The following is a 24746-nucleotide window of genomic DNA, read 5'->3' as shown; positions in this document are numbered from 1 at the left end:
AGACTCTAAGTAGATCCTGCTTCGGAGGGGTCAAAGTTCAGGGCTAGGTGCCCTTACTGAGCCTTAAGGGTCACACTGCTTGAATACCACGGCCACTTGACATTATACCATGACTATGTGACATATCTCTTGCTATACTGTATTGTCTAAGCATCTTGGCTATCTGCCTTTGTCTGCGTTAGAATTATTGTCAGACATGTTGAATTTGTTAAGAAACCGGTAGACAAAACATGAAGGAAGGAGGGGAACACTCGCACAATAGTAGGAATGCTCTGCGTTCCTCCTGCCTGCCTCTGCAGGTCTATATGCACTCTATACACTTTGATAGCTTGATGGCTAATAGTTGATATCTTCAGGTCAGGACCCATAATCCTGTTTTGGGATGTTCTGTCTGGTCCCAGGATCAGCATCAATTCTCTATAAAGAACTGCATTACTCTTTTATGTTTGACCCCCAGATATTAGGTTACAAATCTAGCCATTATATTATACATTACATACATGTGAGAAAGCATGAAACTATGTGTGTCCACCTTTCCAAAAATCTCATGACCTCCAGTCCCTTTAGGCTGATCCCATTCCAACAACTAGTACACTGTAGCATACGAAGTCTTACATTTCATTTTTTATATTCAAGGTTTGAAAATGTCTGGAATTGTATGAGGGGGGGCTTTTAATCTGGGTCTGGGTCTTCAAACTCGGTATTGTCCGTGTCCCTGGTGTCTCTAGACGGGGATTCCACGAGGCGCCTTGTCGCTTAGGTTGGTGGCTGCTGTACTGCGGCCGCTGCGTTTGTCTGGGTCTACTGCCATATTGTTTTACGTTTGCTATTGTGCACTGAATATTTCAGTTCACTAACATAGCAGCCTTTTACAGTGTTGCCCCTTTGGAATTTGTTGTGTAAATAGATCATGGAGACAAACAAGTTAACTTTATTTATGTGTGCGAGGCCAGATTTGTTATTTTTATGGGACATTATTTTGTCGTTTGAGGTTTTATTACATATTTTAACGCACAGGAGAAAGTTTGGTGACTGAATGTAATCTGAAACATTGTAGTACTTCATCATAGTATTTTTGATGCTATGTATTTTTTATCCAGAATGGTCATGCGATGTGCTTGTACATGTGCATTCATTTACACGTAACAGTATAGCTGGAAGGCTGCTAACGTGAAAGTGGTTGTTGTGATCAGTTTAATAAAGCACCAAACAAGGATCAACTGAGAAGGTAGAATGTCTTACCTTGTCGATATAATACAGTATATCTTCATATATTCAAAGTAAATGCAGTGTCTTTGCATGTTCTTCCTCATTTCCTGCTTCAAATTCTTGCAGAATTGGCAATACTCCCTCCCTGCAGTGTGTTTCCCTGGGCATCACTCCACCCCCACCCCTGCTCTGTAATGAGGTACCATGCAGGTGTTTCCTGCAGTATGTTGGTACTGTAGGCCTGCACCTGAGGATAAAGGGAACATCACAACACTGGGAATGCAGTTGTAATCCCTGAGATCACGGGGAGAAACACATTTGCTCTCTTGTTTTAGGTTTTCATTGTTACGCTCTTATACATTTAGAAACTTTTAAGATGAATATTTAAATCTTATTAATTTCTGCAATCCTAAAAGTTTCAATGCATCATGAACAATTTGATGTGATCGACAGTTCAGTCATTAATTACATCCAGCAGTGGACTGGGACATTTTGGAATGTTTTCCCAGAACAAATCCCTTTTTGCTAACAGGAAACTCAACAAAGTTGCTACAGTAGCTTTCCCCATGTAGTGGAACAATCGGAGGAATGTTAACTGGAAAATGTATCCAGCTAAAGAGCTCTGTTGACAGAGGAGGACAAAAGGGAAGAAGTTAGATCAGTAAGTAACCAAACCTGCCTGCTGATTAATACTACCGGGTGTTGTGCCTTTATTATAGCACTGAGATCGGGGTTTCTAGTTCTTTGGGATTCTTACGGTTGTTTCTTGCGTTGGACAGGAACCTTAGCCAGACTGCTAGCGGAGCCTTGTGGCTAACAATATATTAACAAGTGTTCATCGTATTCTTGTTCATATAAAAATCAATGGATTAAAAATATTGTATCAACGTCTCCCTTGAGCAGTGTGTGTGGAAACAAATGCCGGTCCCGTGTTGGGTGGCTCTAAAGGGAAAGTGATCCGCTTGTCCTTGTAGCAGCCGCACCAACAAACACTTGGAAGTGCTTGGAAACACTCGGCGGGGAAAGCTATGTGTTTCTGCTTTATTGAACAAACATTGGGAAAGTTATTTAGAGCTACTATAACTGTGATTTTGTTTGCAGATCTGAGCAAAGCTTCAAGAAGACAGGTACAGGACCTGTTGGCAAGGTGGCCAGTCGCCGTAGCAACCCCAGCCTTGGCCAGCCTCTCAGAGTCAAGTCCCTCCATCTTCTACGAAATGGCAAGAACTCGCTGAGACAGACCCATCCCTCCTCCTCCATCCAATCCTCTACCCTTCCTACCTCTTCCTCCGTCCCGTCTTCAAGTCCTCTATCCTCCATTGCTCCTCAAAGTGGGGATCAGCAACAGCAGCAAGACACACCCAGGGCGGCTCTCATCAAGTAAGAACCTCATGAATTGTCTGCACACATCCCACATCACACTTTCAGAAGCTCAGAAGAATGCAGGTCTGGCCTCTCGACTGCTTCACCCGTCCACATGCTCACCCCACCTCATGAACACCAGGTGATCACTCCCTATTCCCACCTAACGCTTTAATATGACATCACAGTTTGGAGACTAGAATATGACATTTTACATTGTTATTGTCACAGAGGGAGATTTGTTTTCACAGGCAGTACACGGATATACTGCACATGTAGCAACATGCATATACTGTATAGACGGTACAGAAAATGTTCATGCATGATTTCATCCATTCCGGCTCACGTGTGTCAACGAGGCAGATTTTTGAGTCCTGTATGTCATTTGCTATTGTGAGTGCTGGGCATGTGATGGCTCTGAGGTTCATATCTGATAGACTGGGTGTGGGGAGGCAGTGTGTTATGTTGGAGATGGTTAACATGGTAAAGAAGCAGGGTTGTACAGTACAGCAGGGTTGGCTTCTGCTTTTGTAAAGGAACAACAGGAGGTTGGAGCCACTCACAAGGTCAAATTAATTAATGTGTAGCACAGATTTTCTTTTGTTCGCTCATCTCATTGTGTGTGTGTGTGTGTGTGTGTGTGTGTGTGTGTGGCCCCGCCCTTCGCGAAACAGAGGAGAGAATGCACAAAGCAACAACGCAGTAGACACGTGCACATATGAGATAAATAACATAAGCGTTTAGTTTATTTAATAAAAGAGCACCTGTTCAATGTGAAAAGTGAGTTGTGAACATATATATATTTTTTATATACATATAAACACCTTGAATTTCAGTGAGACAATGGTAGGGGAAACACTGCACAGTGGCTGACAGCTAAGCCAGATTTGTACTGCCAGACAAACTGTTGTTGCGATCATGAAGGAGAGATCTGAGCTGAATGATCTCCACACTTTATGATTGCTATGGGATAAAACAAAACCTTTTCTGTGGTTATTTGTTCCGACAATACAGTAAATCATTTTAAAAGTTAAAACTTTGTGTTTTGTAGTTAGTTACACACTATACAAAATAGCCATTACAACATTGAAATTTGACAAAACAATCAACACTAACTGCTATCATCATCATCATCATCATCATCATCATCATCATCATCATCATCGACTTCATACACATAATTCAGCATATTTGGATGGTGTTGTTGAATTGGGATTGTAGGTAGTAAAGTGGGAGAACTTTAGTGGTAATTAACAAGATCAAACTCTCCAAATAAGCCCCTTTATTCACAGATGACGGATGTAGAAGAAAGCTGCGGTCACGCTGATAATATATGTGGTAAGCAGAGCGAACCACATCACATGGCATATCAAGTTTCACACTATCAATGCAGCAATTTGTAAGCCTATGTTAATCTGGTTTGAGCCTCTGCTTGTAGGAAGTGTGCTTATTGTACAGACATCAAACATCTTCTCACTGATCAATCCTAAAGCTGCCAGGGAACCTTTTTTGTTTCCTTTCAACTTTTGTGAAACAATATAGTTGCAAGTAAGCTGATTAGCTTCAGTATGAATAGTTATTTATTTTTCATAGTATTTATTTCCGTGTAATGCGAAACATTTGGACTTAACCCATTCCACGTCCCACAAGACACTGCTATACTATATCAAACATCATCAACATATGATACGTGCTGAGTCACATACATTTTGGGATTAAGTTACTTAAAATGTTCTTGTTTTAGGTGCTTTTGGTTGACACTGAAACCTGTCAAACATAAAACATAGTGTGTGTTATCAGGAAACACACAATGTTGGGAAATATCACCCCACTTACAACAACAACATTTCTTTATTAATTTGCTTCGTTGAAAAGCAACCTTTTAATTCTGTCATCACATTAATGTTGATGGAGCAAGACTGGTAATTAATTGACCACACGTATGTTTTGTGTAGTCATAGTATTTTTACTCTGATGAATGTTTGATATTGCTAAATGTCATATTTAAACCACAAAAACAAAACAAAGAACCACATGTGATTATCAGACTCTGGGTGTGAACACCAATAGTAAATGGATGTTCACTGATGTGTGAAAGGTCTTTGTGATGGGTTAATGATTGTAATGAGTGTGTGAGTGACTGGGAGACGAAGAGTTAAACCCATCATGTTGTGTTTTCCTTTGCATTTTACAACAGGACAGGGTGGGAACGTCACAGCACATAAATAGACCTGTAGTTTCCTGTTTAGTAGGTTACACACCTTCTGTACAATATGTCCCTCCCAGGAATCTCATGGGAGGCACACGCATCTCGAATATTGATAGAAGAACCTTTTTATGTGTATGCAAATGTATATGGATAGAGTAGTGAGGGGTGCGCAGCTGTTCCCTGTGTGTGGGAAACCGTCTTCACTGATGGACAGGATCTGCCTGCCGGAGCCTCCGACACACCCAGTCTGATGTTACTCTTCCACTTTCTGTGGTTTCCCTCATGCTGGAGGACAGATCAGGGTGCAGAATTATAAAAAAAGATTTGCTGGCGAGTACATTTGTTTTTACAAAGGAAAACAAAACACAAGCAGATAAAAGCTGGATGCTCTCAGGGGTGGGCGATATGGCCAGTGTCTTCCATCACAGTATATGTGATTGTATATCATGGTAATGGTATATATCACGATACAGTAATTGTTCTGTAAATTAAATTATGGTTTTAAATATTAAGCCACAGTTACATAACGTGGCAGAAGTGCTATTTTCAGTTTTCATAAAATTGCTATTGAATTTAGTTTAATGCAACATGAGGCTATCTTCTGGAACCTGCTGCACTCTATATGAAAAGTGCCCTAAATAAACTTCTGTCACGATTTGACGCTATAAAAATAAAATTATACGTCCCATGAAGTTATGTTATGTTAAAAATATTATAAGAATTTGGATTTTTGAAATTTAGCAGCCCTAAAGCGTCTGAAAACACTGCTGCCGTATGGACAGTTGTACACGTGCATTTGTTATGATTACATAATCATCAAAAACTAGCAATTCAACAACTTTGCTAACAGCTAAAGATAAAGCAAGTGCAACAACACAAGCTAGCTAATACTACTTACCAGTCCGACAGCAAGAAGGCCAGCTTAAACGTCTGTCTTGCAACATTTTATTTTGTGTGTGTATGTATGTGTATATATGTGTGTATATATATGTGTATATATGTGTATATATATGTGTGTATATATATATATATGTGTGTATATATATATATATATGCGTATATATATATATGTGTATATATATATATATATATATGTGTATATATATGTATGTATATATATGTATATGTATATATGTATATGTATATATATGTATATGTATATATGTATATGTATATGTATGTATATGTATATGTATATATATGTATATGTATATATGTATATGTATATGTATATATATGTATATGTATATATATGTATATGTATATATATGTATATGTATATATATGTATATGTATATATATATATGTATGTATATGTATATATATGTATATGTATATGTATATATATATGTATGTATATATATATATATATATATATATATATATATATTATATATATATATATATATATATTATATATATATAATATATATAACATATACCTATATATACACTATATATATACATACATATACATATATACTAACACATAATATATACATATACATATATATTACAACCATATACATATTCTATAAACATATATATACACATATATATTATACAAACATATCTACATAACATATTATACACATATTATATAACACATATATATTACATATCCATATACATCCACATATATATATATATACTATACATATAGATACACATATATATATATACTATCATCCTATACATATACACATATACATATACACATATATCTATATATATATATGATATATACTTATATATCCTATATATACACATATACTATTATAATACATAATATATATATATATATAACATATACATATATATATCAATATATATATACACATATAGATTACATACATACATGACATACAGAGAGAGAGAAGATAGAAGAGAGAAGAGAGAGGAGAGAGTATAGAGAGCGGAAGACAGAGAGACAGACATAACAGATAGAGACAGAGAGAGAGAGAGAGAGACAGACAGAGACATTTTTTAATTATTATATGTGGTATATATAATATATATATATATATCATATTGGTAATATTATATATATATTGTGTATATATATATATATATATGTGATATATATATATATTATATATCTATATATCTAAATGTGTATATATATATATTTATATATATGTGTATATATATATATTATAGGTGGTATATATATATATATGTGTATATATATATATATGTGTGTATATATATAGTTGTATATATCTATATGTGCTACTTATATTATATATGTGTGATATATATATATGTGTATATATATTATATATCTATATATGTGTATATATATGTATATGATATAATGTAGTATATATATATATATTTTTATATTATATATATATATATATATAGTGATATATATATATAGTATATATGTGTATATATATACATATATTATATACAATATATTTATTTATATATGCGATAGTGAATTAATGTTTAATATGTGAGTATATATAATATATATATGTGTGTTATATATAATATATATATGTATATAAATATCATATATATATATATGTGTATATATATGTATATATAGGTATATGTATAGATTATATAGAGAGATATAATATGGATATATTAGGTGTATATATGTAGATCTATATGTGATAGATATATATATATGATATATATATATATATATAATATATAATATAGAGATAGATATATGGTGATATAGATAGTCTATATATAATATATATATGTGTGTGTATAGATATGTGTTGTATATTATAGATTATATATATGTATATATTGTAATATATAGATATATGTGTATATTGTAATATATATAATGTATATATATATATATATATATATGTATATATAATATATGTAATGTGTGTAATATATATATCACATAATAATATATATATATTAATATATATAGACATATATATATATAGATATATATATATATATATATACATATTATCACACATATTATTATATATATACATTGATTATCTATGTATATATATGTATATATGTATATATATGTATATATATGTGTGTTATATATATGTTATATATATGTGTGTATATATAATGTATATATATATCTTATATAGTGGTATATATAATATATATATATGTATGTTTATATATAATATATATATGTGTGTATATATATATATATTATATTGTATAGTATAATATATGTTGGGTATATCTATAATTATATATATATGTATTATATATATAATATATGTGCTGTGGGTAGATATATGTTATATATATATTATAATTATATATGTGTATGTATATATATATATAATATATTATGTGTGTGTAATATATATGTATATGATATATGTGTGTATATATATATGTGTGTAATATATATATGATGGGTATGTATATATATGTGTATGTATATATATGTGTGGTATAATATGTGGGTGTAATGTTATGTATATATATATATGGATTATGTATGTATATATATAATATGTGTGTATATGTAGTATATATACAGTGAGGTGATATATATGTATAATATATATGTGTTGCAATATGTAGATGTATATATATATGTGTTGTATATAATGTATATGTATATATATATGTGTGTATATATATGTATATATATATGTGTGGTGGATATATATGTATATGTATATGTATATGTGTGATATATATGGTTGTATGGATATGGATATATATATGTATATGTATATATAATATATATAATATGTAATTATATATGTATATGTCTATATATATATAATATAATTGTATATATATATATATATATATATTGTGTATAGTATATGTGTATATGTAATGTGTATAGGTATATCTATATATGTGTATATATATGATATGTATATAATATATATGTGTATGTATATGGTATATGTATATATATATGTGTATATATAGATTATGTGTATATATTTGGATATGTATATATGGGTGTATATAGATATATGGTATTATATATATGTGTTTTAGAGATATGCATTGTGTATATATATGATATGCATTATATATTGGTATATAGATGTATATGTAGTATATAGATATGTGTAATATATGTTATGTATATATCGATAGATGTGTATATATGTATATGATTGATATATATGTGAATAAATTATATGGTATATGTGCTTATCTATATGTAATGTGTGTATATTGGTATATATATATATAATGTATATATATTAATAGATATCGCTATATTATATATATATATATTATATCTATGTTCTATATGGATATAGTATATGTATATATATATGTATGTTATATATATATATGTATGTATGGTATATATATATATATATATACAGATTGTTATATATCATTGGGTATATATATATATGTGTATAATATATATATATTTATATACCTATGGTATATATACATCTATTGTATGTATATTATATCTATATTTAATACATATGTGCTATATATATATATATGTATGTATATATATATGTATGGTATTCTTATGATGTATGTGTATATATATATAGTATATATATATATATCTATATATATATACTATGATAGTCTTGAGATATATATGATATATGAATATATATAGATAGATATATATATAGTATTCTTATATATATATATATGAATAATATATATATATAGATACTATGTGTATATATATACATAATATATATATATTACATATGGTATATATATACATATGTGTAATATATACATAGGTGTATATAGATAGAGACAATATCTATATAGATACCATATGTATATAATACACATATGGATATATATACAATATGTATATATATAGGTATTATTATAATGTTTACATAGATATATATATATAGATATAGATAGATATATTATTATCTATAATAATACACAAATACATCATATATACAAATATGTACTTCGAATATGTGGATTATAATATATATATATATGATATCTAGACATATTGTATATATATAATGTATGTATGTTATAGATATGTATGTATGTATATATATATGTAGTGTGTATATATATATATGTGTATATATATATGGGTATATATATATATGTGTGTGTATATATATATATATGTGTGTATTATATATATGTGTTATATATATAGATGTGTTATATATATGTATATATATATATGTGTGCTATATATAATATATATTATATTGTATTATAGATGATGTAGGTATATGTATATTATATTATGTGTATATAATACTATATGGATATATATATCTGGTATACTATATATATGTATATATGTGTATAATATATATATTGTATATATGTGGTGTATAGATATATATATTATATATATAAGATATGGAATATGGTATATATATATCAGATGGTATATAATATATATATTTAATATAATATGTATATATGTATATTATATCTAGAATGTGTATATATATATGTGTAAGAGATATATAATTATATGTGTGTAATTACTAGAGTATATAAGTATACATATGTGTCTATATATTATACATATGTGTATATATATATAGATATGTGTATAGTGTAGACATAGGGAGAGAGGGGGGGGAGGGAGAGATAGCAGAGAGGAGAGAGGGGGGGGGGAGGTAGAGAGAGATAGAGAGGAGGGGGGTAAAGAGAGATATAAGATAGAGAGAGAGAGAGAGAGAGAGAAGTACACACAGGAGAGAGAGAGAGATGAGAGACAATCACAGAGCGAGAGAGAGATAGAGAAGAGAGATAGAGAGAGATATAGGAGATAGGAGAGACAACATGAGGTATATGAGCTATAGAGAATATAAGAGAGAGAGGAGGACGGAGAGAATAGAGACATAGGGGGAGAGAGATTGGAGATAGATAGATAGAGAGAGAGATACCACTGAGGGATGAGAGAGAGACAATGAATATAAGAAGACACGAGGGAGGAAAGAGAGATAGAGATAGATACACACAGAGATAGAGATATATATAGATAATCACAATGATATATACACAGATATATATAATACAGATATATATATTATATTACACACATATAGATATATATATACTATATATTAGATATGTAGTATATATATACAGTATTATATATATATATGTCTGGATAATATACATGTATATATATATATATGTATGTATATGATATTATATATATGTACTTGTGTATATATATGTTATATGTGTATATCGATATATATGTATGTGTATGTAATGTATATGTATATATATATATATATGTAATATATATCGATGTAATAATATATATTGTATAGATTATATATGTAATATATATATATGTAGATATAGTAGATTGTATATATGTATAGTATATATATATATATCTGTATATATATATGTATATATATTAGATATATATAATGGTATAAGATATGTATGTTATACTATATATATATATGTGTTGTATATATATGTAGTATATATATATATAGATATATGTGTATGTGTATATACATGTATATATATATATAATATATGTATATTGTATATATATAGATGTATATGTATCTATTATATATGGTATATATATATGTATGTCTGTGTATATATATAGAAGGAGAGAGAGGTAGGGGGAGGTGAGAGAGGAGAGAAGAGAGAAGCGATAGAGAGAGAGAGTAGATCGAGCGAGGAGACAGAGATTAGAGAGATATAGAGAGATAGAGAGAGAGAGAGAGAGAGAGAGAGCGTAGATAGGAGAGGAGAGAGGATAAAGAGAGAGAGAAGAGAGAGAGGATGAGAGAGAGAGAATAGAGAGAGATAGAGATATATAGAGAGAGAGACGGAGAGAGAGATAGAGATAATATATAATATATATTATGATAATCTTATATATTATATTATATATATGTATATATATGTATGCTAGATATATATATATGGTGTATATATATATGTGTAGATATATATATGTAGTGATGTATGTATATATGTGAGTATGTATATATGTGTATATATATATATAATATATATATATAATATATATATATATATATATATATATATATGTATATATATACTATATATGTATATATATATAGATATACGTATATAGATATACATATATCTATAATATTATAATATGTTATGGATAAGATATGTATGATATATATGTATATATGTAATTATATATGGATGTGTATATATATGTATGTATGATATATGTATATATATATATGTAATATATATGTATATATATATATGTATGTGTCCATTATATGTGTTATATATTAGTATTATATATTATATATATATGTGTATATATATATAGATATATGTATGTATGTATGTATTTATGTACGTGTATGTCTGTATAGGATAATATATGTGTATATATATATGTATATATACATATATACATATAGATATATACTATATATATATATATATATATATTATTACATATATACATACATTAAAATTTATAATATATTAAATATATATATATATCTATCATATATACATCTATATATATATATATATACATATATATATATATAGTATATATATCTATATATATATATATATATATTAACTATATATATATATATATAGATATAATATATATACATATATATATACATATACATGTATAATATATATGTATGTATATATTAATATATCATATATATATGTAGGTATATATGTATATATTTATATTATATGTATGTATATATGGGTATATATGTATATATAGATATATATATGTTTATTGTATATATGTATGTATATATGTCTATATGTACTCATCTGTATATAATATGTATATATTATATATGTGATATATGTATAGATATATGTATATATATTGTATGTATGTATGTATGTATGTATGTATGTATGTATGTATGTATGTATGTATGTAGTATATGTATTATATATATATATAATATATATATATATTTATATATATGTATATTATGATATAGTATATATATATAGGTAATATATATGTATATCTGATAGATATATATTATATAGTAGTATATATATTAAATAATATAACATATATATATCAATATCATATATATATGTATTATATGTATATATATTATATATATATTATATATATATATATATAAATATTGTATGTATGTATGTAGATTATGTATTACGTATGTATGTATGTAGTATGTATGTATAAAGCCTTACGCACTTCTTCTGGGAGAATGATTTTGAAGCTGTTTTTAATGTTGCTTTAACAGAATTGTGACAGACAGGTGGCAGGCAGCAAAACATTTTTCCAAGTGAGAAATGATCTGTTTATGACCGTGCCAGGTAACTGGCTCAACCAGTATTCTGCCAATCATAGACGCACGCATGCACACAGTCTTTTACACTTGAACGCACATTTGCACTCACTACGTAAACATTCTCTATACTGCATCCAGCATTTTATGTTACATTTATTTTCTATCTTGCAACTTGTCTTTTAACTGTAGTCTGTGTGTTTGTAAACAAACATTTCCTTTTACAGGACACACTTTTGTGGACACGTTGACAAAGAGAAACGCACACATAACGTCTTCTCACAGGCACGGGGTGTGTAAGATTTCTTAATTAAATCTAACCATGACATGGCTCACTTATCAAAGTATGTTTAAGGATTTCTTTTTAATCCATTTCGTATTAGATTATAATAACAAATATACTCTTGAGACATCATAGCTTGTAATTGATATCTCTGCTTTTTGAATAATCTGGCTGAGAAGTGGAGGCTTAAAATCTTAAAGCTTGTGTTTATGCGTGTGTGTGTCCTGGCCAATGTTGGTTAGGGTTAGATAGTTGTTTGTCTCTCGTGTATGACTTCAGTGATAGAAGTTGATCATTGTGTGCAGGACTGACACAATTAGAGCATTTCTTTTTTTCCCGTTTATGCAGCAGAACATATGTGACCCACGCAGCCTGCCAGAAGTGTGTGTGTGTGTGTGTGTGACAGTGATCTATCAGTGCTTTTGTATTGGCTCAAAGGACAACTAGTATGTTCATTGTGTGTTAACATTTGGAATGCATGTGTGAGATGGAGGTAGGAAGAGACGAACATGAATCATGTCGGTGCATACTGCATGAGCTTGTGTGTGTTTTGGCTGAAGCTTGTCATCTGATCCTCTGGTATTATAGGCTGTATGTTCAGCAGTGTGGGAGCCGCTCTCCCGTGCTGTACTCGCCTCTCCCTTGGGAAATGTTTGTGTACATATGTTTTATGTGCGCAAACAAATCCATCATATCAGTCCATATTAACATTAGAGACATTCAGTATTTGACCATGTGCTTTTGTAACCTGGTCATTCGTCTGTGTGCTGATGTGCCTTTGAGTTGTGCATGCTTCATGGGATGATACACGATGCAAAATAAATCCCAGTTATGGCCTTATGCATGAAGAATTCTTAATCAGGCAAACCCAAGCACGTGCATTGATGTACTAGACACACACACACACACACCACCTCTGCCATTGTTAAGGGAATAGTTAAGATGCAGGTGTAGTGGTGTTATGTAACAGGGTAGTGAGGATACAGGACGATGAGTGATCACACACACACACACACACACACACATACACATACACATACACACACAGCTCATCCTATTTAAAGAAACAAAGGGACAGTGAAAGGCTTACTGCAGTGTTTGGTGCTTAGACCAGCCAAGTGACTCCTTCATTTCCCTGACTACCACAAACAAATCTAGCATGGCTTCAGTTGCTGTTTAATGTACAGTAATTTAACATAAAGAAGTCATAAAAACCAATAATGAGCTGACAATATGTTGTCTTTTATTGTATAATGTCTGTAAGTCAAAATATGGATGGTGTTTAGTATATACACTTCACCCATTATACAGTACATTCCCTTGACTTCAGATCCAACTGAATAATTCACTCACTTGAATGAACTGTATCCTATTGTACATATTATTATGAAGAGTTCCTTCTACAAAAGGCATGTATTGGTTGTATTTAATCCTCACTGAGCGCCAGAGGCAGTGCTTACCCCTGAATATCTTCAGGTTGAGTCAACAAAGTCACGTGTGACCTCAGGTCATGTATACGTTTTGATGTCTTAGACGAGGTCAGTCCAATTATATCTTGACGCAGGCTTTTACTCACAGGGCATTAGCTTGAGAAACACAAAATATTACTAATTATTCCAAGTTCAGTGCTTGTACCTTTCGCGATTGCATTGGTCGGGCGCTGCAGTCACCTGTCGAAGCTAGTCAGACCCCCCCATCCCCCCCCTGACAGGTCTAGGGGTTCCACATCTGCCGCCTGAGGCCACCCCCAGCTCACCATCGCAGCCCTGCTCGCTTTCCCACCGGGCAACCTCCGGCGTTGGGATCAAACCGTCGCCCCCCCAGAGCTTCCATGTGGTAAAGATTGAGTCCTCGGGACCAGCTGTCAGTTAGGCAGTTATGGCTCATGGACCCATTATTAACGCACAGACTTTTAGCAAGCAGCCCTAATCTCAGCTGCACTTCCCTTTCATACATGGAGGCCTTTTGGAATTTCTCATCAGAAGATATGGGATGTTGATTTTGAGTGGAAAGATTGTTTTTGCCCAGAAAGAGGAGCTACTACTTTCTTTATAGCGTGTATTTATATTTCCATTTGTGTTTTCATGCAGTCTTGACACATTACACCACTAAACTTAATCATTCATGAGATCACCCCAGATTCCCCAGCATTGTCCAGCTGTTTGGTGACTCTCACTGATATCCCACACTGTAGTGTTTGTTTGATCAAAGACTCACATAAACACACACACACACACACACACACACACTATTCCTCTTCAATAAAATGTCAATCCTACACCTGAAAGGTTAGAAAGCAGAGGTGAATTAGTTTATTTATTTAGTGTTGATGTGTTTGGATAAACCCTTGTTATGCTTATTGCATGATATAGTAAAACGTGTACATATACAAACAGTTTGTTCCAAAGGTTAAGTATTACACCGAGAGAGGGTCAGCCTCAAGGCAGAGGTACAGCAGTGAATGGCAGCTCTGGCCCACACCTTAATGTTTATCTAGAAAGGTGAACAAAAGCTAACAGGTATAAATGTAAAAGTGAGTGAACCATGAATGGACCACACCTCTGTTTTTCTAAGAGCTGAATGGAAATGTTTCCCATCATGCCTGCAGTGAAAGGAAGTGATAGATTGAATAGATTGAAAATACATTTCTCTTTGTTCATTGTTTTTCTTCCAGTGTAACGAAGGGAACTGAAATTCCTAATAAAAAAAAAAGAAAATGTTGGGTTTTGACATTTCACCAATAAATTGTTGCATATCTACAGTCTTAATAAAAGGGTGGTTTTGAATGCTCGTCATCGCAGTAAATGGAAAAGGTCAAAGTTAATGACTGTCAAGGAATTATTTTCTGATACAAAGGGAATGAGGGTGTTTTGTGTGAACATATTCATTCAAGATTAAGGGATTTATTTGTGACATACTCATATTTCTCAATATGTGCTGTGAATTACAATGGTGGCAAACTCTAGACTCCTAAAAGTTACGCTTGTACTGATTTTTTACAAATGTTAAATTTTTTCATGTTACACTTCTGTCTACCACCTATTTTCTACTAAGCTTACCAAAACCCGCCCAACCCACATTACGCAGCCACTACTCGAATATAATTCTAATAATTTGTAATACTAATAATATTAGTGTAGCCTAAACTGTATCTGAAACTGCAGGTTTAAACAGAATGAATACATATGCAAAAAACAAGCTGAGCAGCATTCAAATGTTGATTTAGATTTTGAATGTTATGAATGAAGCTTCAAACTATTCGGCATGGCCCTATCTTCAGGGCTGATGATGATAATAATTAGAATAGATTCCATTTAACAACTTTGATCACACGTCTCGGCCTATAAGACCCCTCGTATTCCTTCACATCTCTGTCAGCAAATCCTAAAACAAAAGTGGCACGGCCGCGCAAAATAGCCCGGATGAGCCATCAGCCCACTTTCTAATTCTAAGTGACTGTACAGACACCGTGGGAATAATGTCTTTGCAATCATTGGTATGATGCATTACTTCAGACTCACTGACAGAATTGTTTTGGAACGCATCCCAGTCAACGTCACTTAGCACGGCCTGCAGCGTGGCCTCTGATGTCATAACCACTTCGATCACTGCAGTTAACCAGACCAGCACCAGAATGTGTTTCTAATAATCCCTGACAAAAGTGTGGCAGTAGAGGGAGAGGTAAAAGTGAACTTGCTTGTTATGTCTGTATCTTATGACATAATAAGGTTTCATCTACAAGCCTATTGGTGTAAAATTGGCAAATGTAGTAAAGAGTTAAACTTAAACCTTCACAGAGATGCTGTTAAGGGAACAGTTACAGATCACTCACTCTGTGCCCACCCTGATCTACATTTCACTTGCTTTGAGTGAACTGCTTGCTAAAAGTCTTAAGTAACTTCCCGGCACTTCCTATAGCCCGTATCTAAGATTGTATCTGATATCTGCTGTGTCTTACCATGAACACCTGCTGGGGACAGGATGAGGGAGACGGCTGTAAAGGTGGGCAGTAAATGATCAAGTCTATTGTCTCAATTTGTGAAAGGCAGATCTTGTCGCTGAGTTGTCATATCTCGGTTAAATAAAAGAACACGGGCCAGGTGACAGAACATCAAAAAAGCCTCAGTGAGTTCACTTTCTAACCTATAGTACCATCAAAGAAGTGAATCCAACACTTTCTTCACGTAATCGTTTACCTGTCGAACCGCCTTCCCACTCAGAGGATGTTTGAGTTCAGCCCTCTCCATGGGTCATTTCTTTAGTCCTTTGTTGTGACACTTGTTTTACAGGAGCTGAGGTAAAGTTAGCTTCCAATTTCATCCAGCACACATTCATGGAAGAATGACTTGTACTAGAAATAAGACCAGTCTAGTCATTAAAGGTGCAATGTGTAGAATTGAAGTTTATAACATTCAAAACATTAACTAACATTATCAACAGAATGTGAAGAGGTTACAGTGTCGACACTGTCAAAAGAACGTTTATATATTGTGTTGCAGAGATATCTACTGAAAGTAGCATGCTAACTGATTAGAGGTGATGGTGAGACACTGTAGTGCCCGTCTGCCCTCATTCCAAAGACCGAAGAAGTAGAGCTACGATGACTGGCTTGTCAATATTACAACTGTTTGTTTTACAGTTTATTGGATTTAATTTAAAGTGTCAGAGTATAGCAGTCGGCAGCCACAGGAGACGGACGGAGCTTCAGTTAGCAATTAGCTCCGCCACTTTATGGAGCATCTAATTCCAGGGGACTGCAAACTTTCTGTTGCTGTCATTGCACAGGTTAGACCCAGTGCTCCATCAGACCGCTGTGATTCTTTTTTTATTTATAACTAATGACTGTAAATTTAGTATGGACCCAGTAGTAGAGCTAAAATTACCGCCCCCCTATTTCTTTGGAGCTGGACGTTCGGTACTATACATTGGAACTTTTAAAGGTTTAGACATAAATACAGTACCCCTATGGGGATGACTGATAAATGAACTGAATATAAAACAAATATCCATCCATCCATTGTCTACCGCTTATCCGGGGTCGGGTCGCGGGGGCAGCTGCTCCAGTAAGGAACCCCAATCTTCCCTTCTCCGGGCCACATCTGCCAGCTCCGACTGAGGGATCCCGAGGCGTTCCCAGGCCAGTGAGGAGATATAATCTCTCCACCGAGTCCTGGGTCTTCCCCGGGGTCTCCTCCCAGCTGGACGTGCCTGGAACACCTCCCTAGGGAGGCGCCCAGGTGGCATCCTTACTAGATGCCTGAACCACCTCAACTGGCTCCTTTCAACACAAAGGAGCAGCAGCTCTACTCCGAGTCTCTCACGGATGGCTGAGCTTCTCACCCTATCTCTAAGGGAAGAGAAAACCCATTTTGGCCGCTTGTACCCGCAATCTCGTTCTTTCGGTCATGACCCAGCCTTCATGACCATAGGTGAGAGTAGGAACGAAGATCGACCGGTATATTGAGAGCTTTGCCTTCTGGCTCAGCTCTCTTTTCGTCACAATGGTGCGGTAAAGCGAATGCAATAACGTCGCCGCTGCTCCGATTCCCCGAGGTACTTGAACTCCTTCACTTGGGGTAAGAACTCATTCCCTACCCGGAGTAGGCAATCCACCGGTTTCCTGCTGCTTGGCCTCAGATTTTGAGGTGCTGATCCTCATCCCAACCGCTTGTCGGCTTCGAACCGATCCAGTGACTGCTGAAGGTCACATACCGATGATGCCATCAGGACCACATCATCTGCAAAGAGCAGCGACGAGATCCTCAGGCCAACAAACTGCAACCCCTCTCCTCCACGACTACGCCTCGATATCCTATCCATGAATATCACAAACAGGATTGGTGATAAAGCGCAGCCCTAAAACAAATATAGCTAAATATAGCCCTGAAACGTTGAGTTGATTTATTGATTAGCTGGTCGGCACAAAATTAATCGCCAACCTTTTTGTGTGGTTCCCATTGTAACTAATGTGAGACTTTGCTGCTTTTTATCCGCCCTAACAGTGTGACTCTGTTGCTGACACACTAAAATATCTGAACAGCTTCTAAATGGATGGAAACTAAATTCATGCATCCTAGTAATTTTGGTGATCACCAACTTTTCTTTTGGTTTTGAGTGAAATGTCTAAACAGCTGTTGAATGTTTGTCAATTGTCAACATTTTCATTTTAGTTTAATTTTGGTTTATACCTTCTGTATGATATTGCTGTCAGCCTCAGTTATATTTATTTAACAGATGCAAACTAAATATATTGTTGTTTTGGACTGAACACACTTTGTAGACGTCACATTGGGCTATCTTGTCAACTTGTCGGGCATCTTTCTCTATATTTGTAAATGTTATAGACTAAACTATTACTGTTTAGCAGTCTTAGTAATGTGGTATGTACAGTGCCATACCACAGTTACACAATGCTCCCCTGAGGTGCATTGGCCACTGGTGTCAGGTGTCACTGATGCATCTCTGTGCTAAGAACTTAGTTAGGACAGAAAGAGCTGAGTAACTGAGCCCAGTTGGTGTGACTTGCGGAGTCACTGCACAGGAAATGGTTTTACTGGTGCAGCACTTTACGGCTGCCTGGGAGTCTCTCTCCAGTTTGTTTCTTCTCCTTACAGTGTAATTGAATTTGAATTATGCATGTGTATGTCTGCTGGAGCAGAGAGGTAATAATCACTCTCTTTGTTCATGTGTGTGTATCGTGCACACCTGTCTGTGTTTCTATACATGTGTGTGTGTGTGTGGCCTCTGAGACACAGAAGCAACCTCAGCTCATTCAACGGACTAATGTTACCTGGCTAAAACTTTCCCGTTACTGTTCCAAGCACACAATAGACTTTACGTGTGTGTGAGTGAGACGCTCTGTTCACCTGACTGTTATTCAGCTGCCTTTGTCTAAAGGTCCCAACTTGACACCAAGTCTAAATGTTTTAGCAGTTCCATTGTGGCTCCTAATGACTGGAAACTAATAACGCAGCATTTCTTTGTATGCAGGGAAGCAAACTATTGTGAACTCTACATTAGTGATAAATGTGGGACCAGTTGGGATCATACGGTTCAATCTGACAGGCCTCAACATGTCAAGAGAGCTCATTGCAGTCATTTTTAGATCAGAATACCCTGATAGACATGAATGATAGCATTGTTGTTTTCTTGAGGGCTGAGGTTTGGGGGGATGTTTTTAACAGATGCAGAACAGATATGAACCAGGACACTAAGCTCAGTAGAGGTCCATATCTCTGGTTTATGATCGTTATCAAATGTTGTCACAGCGCAGAAACTATTCAGTGGACAATATCTTCAAGCTGAAATTTGTATGAATGCTTTCCTGTAAAAAGGTCAAATATTTTGAAAACGCCTCTGTTTATCTTTTGCATACTGTATACGTAGAGGCGCAGTCAAAATAGTAAGCCCTGTAATACTGAGCTGAACTTTTTTGTTTATTTAACTTGTGTGTTTGGTCTGACTGAAGTCAATGAGCAGAGCAGGGAAGGATATCAGCAAATCACCTACGCCTGCTGGTGTCACTACAGAAAAAGCCAGGAGATCACCAAAGTCATTAGGATTCATCCTCTGGGAACCATGAATGTCCGTCATTTTTATCTTGTTCTCTTCTGACTGGTCACTGAAAGTTTCGTTGTTTGCCTACAATGACAATAAAGTGTCTTTATCTAGAGGATGTTGAAATATTTCATAGGATAAGTAAAACTTTGACCTGTTTGTGGCATTACAGGAAAGGTCAGGGGGTGACCAGAGTCACTGGGCTTCATCCTCTGGTCAACATAGATATCTGTACCAAATTTCATGACGATCCATACTATAGTAGGATTCATTCTCTGAGGACCGTGAATGTCCAGTAGTTGATTATCTTCTGGACCAAAGTGGCGGACAGACTGACCAACCAGCGGACAGACTGACCAACCAGCGGACAGACTGACCAACCAGCGGACAGGCCGCCTGACGGATCCACATGGCCATGCTGTTAGCGTAGTTTAAAAAAACAATTTAGTTTTATAGGGAGTTATGTGCTGTAACTACTTCTTGGTCAACAACAGCCAATAGCAGAGACTTCCTGGGCTCTTGTCACTGTGAGGTTGCCAGGTAACCAGCAGAGACACTGTATAAGATGTATAGGATGAATGGCTGTCCATCAAGACCTAGTTACAGTACCTAACTTCCTTTTTTCATTAGTGTTTGTATACGGATTAAACAAACCATTATTAGTGATCTTTAGAGGTGCTGGTGGGCAGATTGTTTTACTTTGTACTGAGCCAGGCTAGTTGTTTCCTCCTCCTTCCATTCTTTTCGCGAAGCTAACCGTCTCTCAGGCATACAGGCATGAGCGTGGTGTCAATCATGTCTTGCCTGCAATACTGCCAGTTTACAACCAGTATTGTTTTTCAGTTAAGTGCCCTTTTCATGCATTAGTAGGGGGTAACATGAGCGTGATGGATGTGAGGCAGGAATGAAGGGACTGAATGATCAAAGGTAGATGTTGCAAGCAGGGATGGTTATTGCTTTCACAAGAGGTTTCGCCCTCTACAGAAGGAAACTGCATCTGCGTCACTCCAATTTGTACACACACTAAACAGATCATTACCCATGCAGGTCCTGCTGTCAGTTCCTACTAATTGTGTGGAACTGTTTCTATGGTGACGAAGGTGTCTATTATTTGCTCTTGTTGGTTTTTAATTTGAGCCATGTTGTCATACTTTGGTACCGTTCTGATTTCTCAGAGAATATCCGTTATATTAGGTGCACCTTAGATTCTTCAACTTAGTTTCTTTGGATGTGATTATTCAAATTCATTTAAAGGCTGTGGGTAGTGTGGGGCCCATCTCATGGGCTTGTGCTGCTTAGTGGCAATACGCTTGTGCAGTGTGGGGCCGGTGTCAAGGAGCGCCATTACCATAGTGTCAATTCTGCCATTGAATTACCTCCAAAGACTTGCATTGTGGGAAAGCCAGACTGAGGGCTGGCCCCAGTGAAAGGCTGTTTACCATCAAGTTGGGTCTGTCTGCTACCACATGCAGCTAAAGCCACCGTAGCTAACCTGCTCAGGGTAATCGCTGCACACTCGCACTGAAACTCTCAAACTCTCAATGAAAATCAAGCCAATCAACACTGACTCAATCAAACACACACCCAATAAGGAATATTCTCCCCCCCACCCCACCTCATACCACAGTCTAAATCTCACATTATAATCCAAGGAACAGAAGTGCTGTTATGTGGCATGTTGAGTCAAGGCACGCTGGCCTGTAAGTGGTTGATGGAGCAGAGTAAAGTGGCACTGACAATAAAGATAAGGTCACTTTGAGTACAAAGAATGTGTAATGTTGTGAAAACGACTAGATGCAGAGGTCTGCGAGCACACACGCATGCTTCACAAATAAAGCTTTTAGATAGAAATCGAGCATTTGTCTCACATGTAGGAACAGGATGCTGTTTACTGCCCGTGAGGCACAGGGGCTGTTCAGCTATGAAATGTTTTTGTGTGAAAAATGTAAAGTCCCTTAGGAAGAGAAACACAAAGATGGAGGGAACATTTCACAGCTTTCAGCTGTTTGACCCAAACATTGTGCATTTGTTTTCTTTCAGGATGTTGGTGTGTGATTCTACATTGCTGTTGTCCTAATGATGGATTTGGTTTAACGACTTTAGGGTGTGTTCACGAATGTTTGTTTTGTCGAATGTATTGCGACTGAGCAACATTTTACCAAGTTATTATTACAGGTCATTTTAGTTGGTTGCTTTTGGCAGAAGAGCAAAATGCTCCTGAGAACGTGAATCTTGGTCCAGTTTCAAAGGAACCGTGTTATGTTTAAGAGTGAGGATATTATCTGAAACAAATACAGGAAGTAACTGAATGAGCCGGGGAAATTCAGTGGTTTTGATGGTATGTACAAATATTATCCCAATTAACTTTAAACACCACCACATTTAAATCAGTTTCAAGAACATACCAGCTTTGTAACTATTTATATTTTTGACTTCATCTCTGTGACTGTACTCCTTTGTTTGAAGCTTGGGTATCGTGAACCAGTACTGAATTGGAACCCACTCCAAAACATGTTAAAGAAGGGACCCATTAAGAACCATGCTGCTGGTTCCACACAGTGAAGTGTGGACACACTGCACTCTCATCCACAATGCTGCGCAATGCACACATCTGGCAAACCAAACAAAGCTCTCAAAAGTGTGGCTCAGCTGCATAAAAGACCTTTCTGATGAAGCCAAATGTAACTACTGTGCAAAAATAGTGTCAGCTGCGACAATTAGTGATGAAATCAATTCATCTAGAAAATAATTGACAGATTATTCGGTAATGAAAATGATGGTTAGCCGCAGCCCTGCATGCGAGGGAGGAAGTCCGTCTCACATGATGAACCGTTCCTGCAGTGTTTTGTAAGAATGCAGTATTTCTGATCATACTCGTAATGCTCCATTGCTTTACCGTCTTCAGGTTATTTTTATTTTTTTACTCAAGTAATATGCCAACAATCTGAACCAGGGTTGATAACCGTAATCAGAATAAGACGGACTTTGTGTTGTGATGGTTTTTTGTGACATTTTTGTTTCCAAGGTCAAACATTAACCTTCAAGCTGAAGAATCAAAATGATATGTGAGCGTATGTTCCTGTTTTTCTTCTCTGAAGCTATTAATTAGCTTTTCTCTTTCAGGGAGTTGTCTTCCAGGCATCAGACCAGCGTCCTCTTCAGGAACGCTCGAGAGTCCAAGCTGATCTGACACTGAAGAAGGGAGAGGAAGATGATGGAACTAGTGAAGCGATAAAATGCACTAAATGTTTACATAACATATGAAACCACAATAGTTAGTTTTGTAAATTAGGGGATCTTGTAACTAACTCATTACTTTGGTCTAAATGTGAAGTGGGGACTCTGTGCAGGGTCCATTCCAGCATGGATCCAAACTGCAGTTGCTGCTGTAAAGCTGTAACACTCACACAAGCTAGAGAATCTTTGTACTGCTTTTAATATATTGTAAGAGTGTGTGCAATGGTGCATGTAGCATGTATTTTGATACTACTTTGCGCTGCACTGGTGCTGTTTATTTTTCCAGATGATCCATAAATGCTTAACCATGACTCTTACATGACTCTTATTGTCTTACACAGTTGGTACTAATAAAATATTCATATTCTTTTTAATGCTGACTTGTTATTTATTTAGGAGCATGTCTGTCCTGTAGGGCCGCTGTGCTTTAATTGGGATCGTGACGACGTGTGTGTGTGTGTGTGTGTGTTTTTCATTCGGCTTCCAAAACCACATTGGCATCATGTAATTATGTGTCTGAGCTGGAACTTCTTATATCAAATAAGCTACAGCTAGAAAGTGTTGACAGTTCTCACAGTATGTTATGTTTATTACATTTTGAGTCAAAAAAAATGTTTTGCTGTTGAAATTCAAATGTCAGTTGTTCTCTGGTTCA

At 34.7% G+C, this 24746-nt stretch overlaps 1 protein-coding gene across 1 annotated transcript in view; it reads left to right on the top strand.

The window, feature by feature from the left end:
• Positions 1 to 24456, top strand: part of LOC115009902 (uncharacterized) — a 68337-nt gene extending 43881 nt beyond the window's left edge. Inside the window, 2 exon segments of the mRNA XM_029434207.1 lie at positions 2311 to 2589; positions 23978 to 24456. Of these exon segments, the coding sequence (XP_029290067.1) occupies positions 2311 to 2589; positions 23978 to 24044 (346 nt within the window). The 3' untranslated portion in view covers positions 24045 to 24456.
• Positions 24457 to 24746: the final 290 nt, after the last annotated feature.

This window comes from Cottoperca gobio, chromosome 6 (genome assembly GCF_900634415.1).
Source record: "Cottoperca gobio chromosome 6, fCotGob3.1, whole genome shotgun sequence".
NCBI lineage: Eukaryota > Metazoa > Chordata > Actinopteri > Perciformes > Bovichtidae > Cottoperca > Cottoperca gobio.
Note: the sequence above shows the minus strand (reverse complement) of the source record. Positions and strands in the feature narration are given on the sequence as shown.